The following is an 11,794-nucleotide window of genomic DNA, read 5'->3' as shown; positions in this document are numbered from 1 at the left end:
GAGAGGTGTGATAAGAAGAGGGGGTTCAGTTCCTGGGCATCAACAACCTCTGATGGGAGGGCAGGATATCATTCCTCGGGATCTAGCAAAAAATGGGGTTTAATTGTTTTGTGTCCCAGCATCACAAACACACTCAGTTCGTAGTACTTTTCCAGCTGCCTTACAGCATATCTGGGTGGTCATAATGTCTGGAATCCGGGTTTTTGGGACACTCCTTGGTTTTCCATTACTTATTTGCAAACTTCCCATTGTCTTTTAAACTGTTCATCCTGTTGTCCTGCAGTGCAAGGGCTTGTGGGAAATCAAAAATCCACTGTAGAAATTCAATATCCATATAAAAATATGTCCATATTTTGTGATTTTTACTTTTTCCATAAATCATTATTATTAGTCACCCTTTATGTCTGTCACTGGGTTTTGCAAATATCTAACCCATACAAGTATTAAAAAGTGCTTGTCAACGTTGACAACACAGTATTTAATCATTTAAATAAGTACAGTGTTTTTTCCATTTCCTGAAAAACAGTGAATTTGGACAGCGACGATATGCAAATTGTGATCTTTGGGTTTTCTTGAAAATGACAGCCATGTGTGTTGAAGCAGGGATATAAGTAACCTTTTAAATAATGTGGAGATATAGGAACAGTATTGAGTACTGCTGCATTAGAGGCATCGATCAGAAGCAGTGGAAGGCTATAACTTCTTGATGCATCATAGATCAGTCTACTCATGCCAAGAGATTAGCGATTCTGTCCAGGACCCTTTTCTAAAACAGATTAACCCCCTTAAACAGTTTTATTAGTGACATCACAACCACACACATCATCAATGACATATCAAATCATGAAGCTTGTGGGAATAAACAGACCTATTAACTTGTATTTATAATTAAAACATTTACTGCACTTTCTGTTCTATATGCGCAAAATACAGCTTTTCATAGAAGGTTAATACTGTTTGATTACAGTCTTGAAAAAACTACTTTTACTACTACTACTACTGTGCCTATACTTTTGCAGGCACAGATTTTTGTTCTCATCTACTTTTAATTCCTACGCACCTATCCATTACCTACAGGTGCGCGAGACTAAATGTTTATTGACTAAATGCACAAGTACCTTTTCACAGTGTGTCACTCGATCACTTTACAGTAAAATACTGGCAGCATCAGTTCAAGACAATTTATTAAAGTTTATTAAAAGAATATTGTTTGGTGACAGTGTTGTTAAATTCACTTTCATGGTCATGGTAGTTTGGTCCAGTTTTGGGACACACCTTTAGCAAATAGTGAGCTTTTTACGAGATTAGTAACAATAACAATAGTCACATATCCCTATATAGAGACAGAGGTCAAACTTATCTTGGAGTATTGGGAGTATTATCTTGGAGAGTATTGAATTCTCTGGCCATGTGTGATGATTTACATAAAAAGTGCATTCTTTTTTTCTCATGGGCACTGGGTTCCCCATCAAAGTTTTTGAAGCGAATCATCTGAACTGTAAATGTCATGTGACCATAATTGTGTAGGAAATGACTTGCCCAGTAGCAAGCAACCCAAATGTCCTCTTTAGCAAAAGAACAAGATAAACATTTTAAACTTTTTTACAGACACACCTAAAATCAAACCATGTATACACATATGCAAGTTAAATATCACTGAGGCCGCGGTGCTTCCTGTTGGCCTCACAAAGAAGACAAATGGACACATGGAGAGACAGGAATGACTATCATAACACTGTGTGTAAATGTAGTGCGTGGGGAAAAAGTCCAGTCTAATTCAGTTTTACAAGAGAAAACGTACAAAAGTTTATAGGCAGTAAGAGAACATCTTTATTAAATATTATTTTTTAATGTTTACACCTATAGTATACAGATATACAAAATCCTTTTAATTAGTCAACTCATGTTTTCGATAAAATGCATTGGTTTTACATTTAGTGTAGTTTAACACTAGCTTAACTACAATATTCTTTTAAAAGCCCACAACCATTTTCCACAAGTTTATTAGAAAAAGTGAGAATGTCCACACATTTGTCTCCTCAAATTCTTCTCTTTGTCCAAACTGAAAAAACAATAACAAAACAAATGCACATTAGAGTTATTTTACATTTGGGTAATCAACAGCAATATGTTAACTTTTTAGTGAACTTTTTGGGTGAACAAAAATAAGTTATTTAGCATAAAAATACACAAAAAATAAGTGTTGAAATCTGTCCTTACCTTACCAATGGTAAGCCTATAGTAATCATTGAGCTATCAGGTACGATTTTGTGGGAAATGTTGTTGTGATGACATTTCATAAGTACAGCCATAAAGTAAAAGTAATCAATTACTTTTAACTGTTGCTTAATTATATGGTAATTTCTGTCCAGTTTTTATGATCACAACTAAATAAACACTATTTCACGCTTTATCTCACCTTCTATACTGAGTGATGTTGGTATGACATAGAGATGATCTCCAGCATCAGAGTCCTGATCATAGAAGTGTTGAAGAAGCACACCTTTCACCATCTCTCGGCTCAGAGTGTAGCACACCAACTGTTCATTTTCTGAAGGGATGATGAACTGTAGCTCAAACTGAGCGGTTTCATCCCTTCATTTAAAACCGAGCATTAGAACCAGCTTCATTTCTTGCCAAATTTCACAGTTAAAGCCTGTGCTACACCTCGATCTCTTCACATCAAAAACTGTTACTGCACTGTGTTACGCTGATGTTGTGAACAAAGCAGTTTAAAATGGTGCGAACAGTGGTGTAAACAGAATTAGGTGTAAAATGTAACAGTGGAGTGTGAAATTGAGTCACCTAAAATTGTTTATGGTAACATTGGAGAAGTAGCGTGCCAACGCAGGAGAAGAATTGTAGACTGATGTTAGCTGAAGAGAGGTCAGGGAGAGAAAGAGAGAGAGAAATCTGGTTATAATACAGACAAAAAAATGAACTAATGGTTTGATTAAGTGTCTGAAACAAATAGTCCACGACCAAAATCAGTTTGCATAAATGATGGGGAACCATCTCCCCTTCGTTCTGACACTCAGTACTGGAGCACCACAAGGTCGTGTGCTGAGTCCTCTTTCCTATTCACTCTACATCCAAGGCACCACATCAATGCGGCAGGGCTGTGTTATATCTAAATACAATAAAGTACTGATCTCATTCCAGGGACCACAGTTCTCAAGACAAGCAGCTCCAGACTTCTAAACAGTTTTTATCAATGTGCCATCACAGAACTGAACTCTTTAGAGTTTAAAGGGGACAACATTACTCATTACCATCATAAGCTTTTGGCATTTGTGCAACAATTTGAAAGACTTCGAGACGATATACACACCGATATAAGTTATAAGATTTGTTGTACAGCTGTACAATGAAAATAATTATATTCTGTTCTATTCACTTAAAAGCAGCATTACACAGTTTCATCCTCACTGCATGCTTTAGATGTTTCAATGCAAACACCCACTTTAGGTCATAGGGCACTTCAGTACTGAGCTGTTTTGTTGAATCGGGTGCAAAGAATCTGGCATCCATGTGTCGATAATCATGATGAACCAAGGATTTATTTTGATAAACTTTGTCGCATCCAAAATAAAAGTTTGTGTTTACATAATATATGTCTGTGTACTGTGCATATTTATTTTGTATTTATTAACACAAAAACATACACATACGTGCATATACAGTATATTTAGGAAATATTGAGAACGTACTTATTTACCAATAATTGAAATTATATATAAATGTTTATTCATTTTTATATTTTATGTTTCTTAAATATATGCATGAATGTGTTTGTGTTTATAAATACAAAATAATATATGTCTCTGCACTGTGCATATTAATTATGTGAACACAAACGTTTGTTCTGGATGCGATTAATCACGATTAATGGTTTGACAGCCCTAAAATCTACATATACACATTTTATATGCTTATGTTGTGTATGTGGGTGGGCAAAAACTACTGCATCACTCTCTCTCTCCTACACTGAGTTTAACCTTCAGAGAAACAGATAAAGCACAATGGCATTTTTATCAGTTGATAACTTGCACTTCACATACAAGAAAGAGCACAAAAACAATGGGCCTCATTCATGAAACATTCGTAAATTCTGAGTAATTTGCGTGTAAAACAGACCTTCCCGAAAACTTTCCTCCGGATTCACAAATACTTCGTAAACGTCAGATCTCATAGTAAAATGTGTGTATGTTAATGAATTCCAATCATTCGTAAACACGGCGCGCATGCACGCTCACTCACAATTAGCATAATCCCGCCTTTGATTTTACAGCTACGCAAATTACGTATCTAGGAATGCTGGATTCCTCTGGACTTCATTCTCTGGTTTGGCTACATTGTATTGCATGAATGCATAAGAGACTAATAGGCTATATGCTTACCAATAAATTAATCAATTAAACTGTGTCCACCAAAGTGTTTTTAGCCAGCTAAAATAATAATACCTGGTGCTCTTCTGAAAACGACCAGCTGGTGGCGCCTGAGAACGCTTTGGAGGCTCTGCGCTCCGGAGATGTGTTGGTTGCTGTGATTTAGAATATCCGCAACAGTTAGCTTACTTGTTATTAGTATCTTATTTTTGAAAATTATTACTGAATATGAAAATGCAGTAATAATATTAACTTCTCCATGGATGATGGTTGGTCAATATAGTGTTTGTCCCGCCTCTTTTCCACCGTGATTGGACGGCTGTGTAAAACAGGACAGTGACGAGCTCTGCGTTTTACCCAAAGTTAAAAAGTAAAAAATGATAAAAGACAGGGCAAAATAACTCGTGAAATATCATTAGGATACATTTGTAGTTTGGATAGTTTGTCTAAAATAATACAGAACGTTACGTGCACTTTTACGCAATATTTACACATGGTATGGAGCAGGCGTACATTTCTTTCGTACCAACTAACATTTTGAAAATACGAACATTTTCATGAATCCGAAAATTTACGACAAATGACGAACGATTTACACAAAAAATCGTTCTGCTCGTGTTTCATGAATGAAGCTCAATGTGCGTAAAACAAATCTATGTCATCCAAGCGACACGAACTGTAAAATAAGTTTCTTAAAGAAATCTTGCTCAAATGTATTTAAAGTAAAGTCAGCCAATCTGTGAATGTATTAACAGTCTTTCGCATGCATGCTTCTCATATACAGCTTATATAGTGACAGCATTTCACATGTAAATGAATTGATAATGTTTTGTAAATTTCATGTCTAGATTATGTCTCACCTGTTGTTTTAGTTGTTCTAGCAGCTTCTCCGATTCATCTGGTTGAGTTAAAGGGTGTGAAGTGAAACTGTTATTGGCAAGAGTAAAGTTCCCTCTGAAGAAGCGCTCCACCACAAATGATGATCTGTCATATTTCTCATCTTCATTGTCGTAACCAGCTTTGTGACACAGAAAGAACATAAAAACCCACTTGTTTATTTCAGTAATTACTTTCAACAGTTTTTAAAATGATCATAATCATAACTTGGATTATTTTTATATAAAATTACATTGGATAGTTCTGAGACGATACCACTTTAGCAGCTCGCATTACAGCCTGCCTAGAAGACATCTCAGCTTAGATTAAAGAGCATCACCTCCAGCTGAACCCTGCCAAGACAGAACTACTCGTGTTTCCCACGGTGCAACACAATCTCACCATCCAACTTGGCAATACCACAATCACTCCTTCCAAAATAGCCAGGTTGTACTACTGCAATGCTCTCCTTGCTGGTCTTCCGGCAAAGGCTATCAAACTACTACAGCTGGTTCAGAACGCAGCAGCACGCCTTGTCATCCAACAGAACAAAAAGTCACTAATGCTTGCCTACAAGACTATCACTGGATCTGCACTGGCATACTTTCACATCCTCCTACACCCCATCAAGAACCATGTGTTCAGCAAACGAGCAGCGTCTTGTATTGCCTTCTCAAAACGGCTCTCCCACTCATTCTCCTTCACAACTCCTTCCTGGTGGAACATTCTTCCTAACTCAGTCAGGTAAACCGCATCTCTCACAACATTCAAAAAACTACTTAAACCATCTCTTCTGTGAATACTTGACAGACAAATGAGAGAGAAAAAACACTAACCCTCTCTCTTTCTCTCAACAGGTATTGTTCTGGCTTTTGTCAAAACGAGTAACTTTGTATTAGCACCTATTGTGTTATTGCTCCTGTATGACATATCGCTGTATTTCTCCCAGAACTCTCTGTAAGTCGCTTTGGATAAAAGTGTCTGCTAAATGACTAAATGTAAATGTACTGGATACTGGATTCATCAAAGGTCACGCTATAGCGGATCGCCATAAACAGTATGTTTTGAAACTTCTATTTTCTTGAATGCATGGTAAGTTGCTTTGGATTCATATATAAATGTAAAATTCAACTAAATATTTGTTTTTAATATATTTATTTTTATGAATACACTTGGTCAGAATGTCAGAAACCACAACCTTTGCACTGCTAAGACAATGCTCTACCAAATATGCTACTTCCTTTCAACGTGTACAGTACGCTTCCTCTTGTCATTTCAAATGACAATATTTTGAAGAAAGTTGGTATCCAAACTACATTGACTTCTACTGTATGAACACAAAACCACAGAGACATTTCTCAAAATATCTTCCACCTTTGTGAAACCTCGTATGTCCAAATTTGCGGTTTTCGGAAAATGTAAAAACACTTTTTAATACTTTTTGTTAGTTAGATATTTGCAAACCCCAGTGACAAAGATAAAGGGTGACTAATAATAATGATTTATGGCAAAAAAAATCACGAAATATGGACATACGAGGTTTCAGAAGGACAGCAGCGATATACAGGTTTTGAACCACATGGGTGAAATGCTGTAACACAGATGACATTTTGGGCTTTTTTTCACATCACAGTAGTTACTTCTCCATGTTAAACCACACCAGAGGCAGAAGGTCATGCCACTCATGTCACGTAAAACAGGAAGAATAGGCTACAGTGGGCAAACATGAAACACTTCTTGTAAACCTCAAGATCATCTGTGATCTGCATGTGGTATGATGTCAACACCACAAATCTGCTGTTAAAGGTACAGGCTGTCAATGGAAAGAAATCATCTTATACAGATGTTTTTATCCGAACGCTTCAATGTACCACGTTGGTGTTTTTGTTTCTGACCACAAGTTTCCCTTTGTGGTTACATTTTAAAAGAAATCTTGCATAATAATGCATGTAGGAGTGTGCATTCTCTCAAGCAAGTTCCGCAAACACGACTGTGCTTCTGAAGAATGACAATTTAGGCATCATAAGGGTGCTACCAGTGCAAATGCTGTATCCAACAGTAAATGTATGCTGCCTATCCATTTGATCCAAACTGTAAAGTAGCATCACATGTATCCTTCACAGGTAAGGCAACACCAAAATGCATAGGAACTAAATACATAAGAAATTAAAATAATTATAATTAATTATAAATATATAAAAAAATAAAACAATTCCATTTAGAAAGTATTGATAGGAAAGGATGTCAAGATGATGTCAAAATATTTTCTTCTATCCCAGTTAACTTCAAGTATGAATTTAGACTTTCAAAGTCTTTATAAATATTCACAGGTGGAATACATACAATCCCGCACAAAAATTGTCAAAAAAAATTCTGTCAACCTCATGCTGTTTAAAGTGATATTTCACCATTATTAATAATTAATATCATCAGAAATCATATGAAATGATAATCATTTTAAATAACCAGAATTAAGCAAAGTACCTGCACAAACAATGAGGGTGACTGCAACAATCAGAGCGATTAGAAACAAGACGATGAGAATCACCATCCACACTTTGAGTTTCCACACCACCACCTCATTCAGCTCTCGCTTCACCCTCTGCAGCTCAGTCTTGTCCTGCAAAACACATTATATTATAAACACACCATATTATTAAAAAATAAACAAAATGTAATGACTGCGCTCTTCAGATTTACCTTTGATATGGTTACAGGTTCAATATTGACAACATCCACACTGAGTTCTGCCCTGCTGCCATCACCCACCTGAACACACACACACACACAAAACCAGATATGATGGTGAAACTGTTTTTATACAGACTACAAGGATTCATTTGACTGTTTTAGGGCAGTATACAAAAACCAACGAATTCAGAGCGATTATTGTGCTGTAGTTAAGTGCTTTTTCAACCAAGTTTGCATATTTTTGTATGTGACTCACTGTAAATCTGGTTTCCTCAGAAAAAAAGTTGGAAGACCTGCTTATGCAGCTTATGATCCATTTTGAAATAAAGTCAAGTTTGTAAGCAAAATCCAATCTCGAGCTTTATGGTGTATTTAATATTACATACCTGCGATGTTGAAAGAAGGGGAGACACTTCATGGGCCACAGAGTTGACGTGGTCATGAAAGTCTCCATTCTCTGGAATCACCTGTGAGAGAGTTAAGAAACACAATCAATCAATCAATTAAAGAAAGAAACAGAAGAAAGTACGAAAGAAAGGCTTCGGCCAAGAATTTTCGTTTCGGTGCATCCCTACTTCCTTCCTTCCTTTCGTACTTTCTAACTCCGAACATGATGTGAAACACTTGGCCGAAGGCCGAATAATACCGAACACCGAACATGTTTTTTTGCATTTCTTCTATTTATTAAGCCATTTTTTTCACTATTGCACAAACTGAATAGTCAAAATGTGCTTTTTATATTTTGTCTTGTTTTTCAATAAAATACAATACAACTTAATATAAAATTGAGCAAAACAAAGTAAATTCAAACAAAAAATTGAGCCCTCTCCCTTCATGAATAGCCTATATTAATTAGGCCTATAGCTGACTGCTAAAAGAATGTAATGTAAGTTACTCTGTACCCCTACAACAAAACACTTCATTAAAAACTGTTATTCCACATTAGGCCTATAAAATAAAACTACGAATAAACTAAAACTGTTGGATTATTATAGGCTACATTGCAAAATGATTTGAGAAAAAAAAACATCCAATGCAAGCAATTCTGACTGATGCTGACTGACAACCATTTCAGTTCACGTCTCTCCTCCAAACTCCGCCCACAAAAGCTGACTGTTCTCTCAGAAGGTGCACAGAACATACTTTGACAAGTTGTTTAGTACAGGGAACTGTGTGCACGCGACCACTGTATGATGTCAAAGGATGTCGCGAGCGGCGGGGCTACTGTCAGACAGCCCGCTTCCGCCTGAAGTAAAGTTACCGACCGGTAAAGACGCTTTCATTCGGAAATTTACTTCCGTGCGGCAAGTCCCGTGTGTCTTTCTCTGACACTTTAAAATGCTCCACGCACATGCACACACACACACTGCAAAAAATGACTTTCTTACTTAGTCTTTTTTACTTGTTTTCCAGTAAAAATGTCTAAACATTCTTGAATCAAGAAGCATTTTCTTGATGAGCAAACTGACATAAGAAAATAAGTCTTGTTTTTAGTAAAAAAAATATGAAATTTCAGTGAATTTGTGCTTAAAACAAGCAAAAAAAAGGTAAACCTTAATTCAAGATTATTTTTCTTACCCCATTGGCAGATTTTTGTGCTTGTTTTAAGCACAAATTCACTGAAATTTCATATTTTTTGACTAAAAACCAGACTTATTTTCTTAGGTCATTTTGCGCATCATTTTTACTGGAAAACAAGAAAAAAAGACTAAGTAAGAAAGTCATTTTTTGCAGTGCAAAATGTTTGCGGCAGTAATAAAGCGCACGCGTTTCTTTCTTTCTTTCTTTCTCTCTCTCTCTCTCTCTCTGCGCTGGTTGCTGCTTGATCGCATCACCAGTCATGTTCGGTAAAATTTATTCGGCCATTTCACATATTCGGCCGAACACCGAACTTGCGTTTTTTGCTATATTCGGCCGAACATTTTCGGTGGCCGAACATTTTCGGTGGCCGAACATTTTCGGTGGCCGAACATTTTCGGTGGCCGAACATTCGGTGCATCCCTAGAAGGAAGGACGGACGGACGGACGGACGGACGGACGGACGGACGGACGAAAGAAAGAAAGAAAGAAAGAAAGAAAGAAAGAAAGAAAGAAAGAAAGAAAGAAAGAAAGAAAGAAAGAAAGAAAACTATAGTCTCATATTGTAGACAGGCAGACAGACATTGCATTATACTACATATAGTATTATATATACATATTTTAGTTCAGACGGTAAACTACATAAATAGCTTTGGATTCATTACATACCATAGTAAACAATAAACCATAAAATATAGCCTACCACATTCACATATTCATATCTATCTATCTATCTATCTATCTATCTATCTATCTATCTATCTATCTATCTATCTATCTATCTATCTATCTATCTATCAACAATAGATAGACAGACAGACAGATATGTGAATATGGTAGGACACATTTTATGGTTTATTGTTTACTGTGGTATGAATCCATTTTCATATACTATAAAGCTATTTACCATGTAGTTTACCGTCTAAACTAAAATATTACAAATACCTTAAAAACGTAGTTTTAGTTTTAAGCAAGTTCAATTAGTTGGTTAAGAAATGTTAAATGTCTGGCAAACAAAAGAAAGAAGCGATCCTAGTTTCTGTGGGTGAAACTGGCAGGACATGTCGACGCTTGAACAAACATCTACGAGTGAAAAGTAACTCAACAAGTTCAAAGAGAGTAAAAAAATGATGAAAATCATTTTCACATGAAAAGAAAATCAAATATCTCTGCCAACTTACCTCGACACAAACATCACTGGCGACATTATTGTTGTCATGAACACCTTGAATGGTGTTTAACTCCAGATCGTCGCCCATTCTCCCATAGTCAGTGTCCCACAACACAGATCTGCTTTTATTACCCGGAACTGAGGCGCAGCTCACACGCCTGCCCGCAGCAGGTTGAAAAAAACAATATCTTCGGGTTTAAGTTTTAAGAGTTTAAAGAAGCGAAACTAAAATGATAGACATACTCTGAAACTCACATGTGATGCTACATTTATGTTGGTTACACAACTCCAGTCAGTCAGACAGCGACAAAATAACATGCTAAACATAAATACAAGTATGTAGGCTTTAAGTGTTCATTGCTGAAAACGGTCCCATGGATTAACACCTGGAATTCAGGGTTTAGGATGTCGTACCAAAGTGTTTAAAGCATCCTGGCAGATTTGTCGCACACTTGCAGCACATCTATATGGTTATATTGTGTATATACATAGCATTTTAGCAATAAACAAACGGTGTTAATACACCTAATAAACACCTGCTTCAATCGCCCCCTTGTGGACACAGGAGAACTGCACACCCTCACTGGTAACCATAGTGTCCACCAAACACCATTTAGTACAGTTAATACCACTGCAAAATAATAATACATTATTTCGTTTCTTTCTCTCGTTATATACAAAATTAATCAATAGAAAAGACAGAAACACTTATTCAATACGGCAGATTAATTTGTGTAAGCGTTTGTACATAAATGCAGCTATATACGTGTTGAAATATTGTAAATATAATATATTGAATAATAATATATTATATAATTTTCTAATGTAACATATAACATTAATAATAATATATTATAGCTGATAAATAGATCAACTGCTCCCTTGTGGACACATTGGTGAACTGTTATATATAATAATACTGTGTAAACATCATGTTTAACAATCATTGTTTACTAATCTATTACTAACTTCGAATCTATTAATAACTATTTTTGTGAGAAAATACCAAAATACTTTACAATACTAATAACTAACCATTCAAATAACAAACTATTTTGCTTTTTACTGCTATATGTGCTATATGTTAGAG

The 11,794-nt window shown here is 36.0% G+C and overlaps 1 protein-coding gene across 2 annotated transcripts; it reads right to left on the bottom strand.

The window, feature by feature from the left end:
- Positions 1-1,206: 1,206 nt before the first annotated feature.
- Positions 1,207-11,082, bottom strand: LOC130564702 (TPA-induced transmembrane protein). Of its 2 annotated transcripts, XM_057351034.1 has the most exons (9): positions 10,960-11,082; positions 10,715-10,862; positions 8,342-8,422; positions 7,965-8,033; positions 7,749-7,884; positions 5,249-5,406; positions 2,806-2,876; positions 2,420-2,595; positions 1,207-2,062 (listed from the first exon to the last, which is right to left on the bottom strand). In XM_057351034.1, coding segments are annotated over exons 1-9 (864 nt in total). In that variant the 5' UTR covers positions 10,962-11,082; the 3' UTR covers positions 1,207-2,039. The 2 variants fall into 2 exon arrangements, with proteins under 2 accessions (XP_057207017.1, XP_057207018.1); XM_057351035.1 differs by lacking the exon at positions 10,960-11,082 and having other exon boundaries at positions 10,715-10,875.
- Positions 11,083-11,794: the final 712 nt, after the last annotated feature.

This window comes from Triplophysa rosa, linkage group LG14 (assembly GCF_024868665.1).
Source record: "Triplophysa rosa linkage group LG14, Trosa_1v2, whole genome shotgun sequence".
NCBI classification, from domain to species: Eukaryota; Metazoa; Chordata; class Actinopteri; order Cypriniformes; family Nemacheilidae; genus Triplophysa; species Triplophysa rosa.
This window is presented reverse-complemented; position numbering and strand designations above follow the sequence as displayed.

Excerpts from the sequence above, each read along its gene's own strand:
- LOC130564702 (XM_057351034.1), bottom strand. Across the intron at positions 7,885-7,964 it reads AACCTGTAACCATATCAAAG|GACAAGACTGAGCTGCAGAG; the intron begins GTAAATCTGAAG and ends TGTGTTTTGCAG. Across the intron at positions 2,063-2,419 it reads AACATCACTCAGTATAGAAG|TTTGGACAAAGAGAAGAATT; the intron begins GTGAGATAAAGC and ends TTGTTTTTTCAG.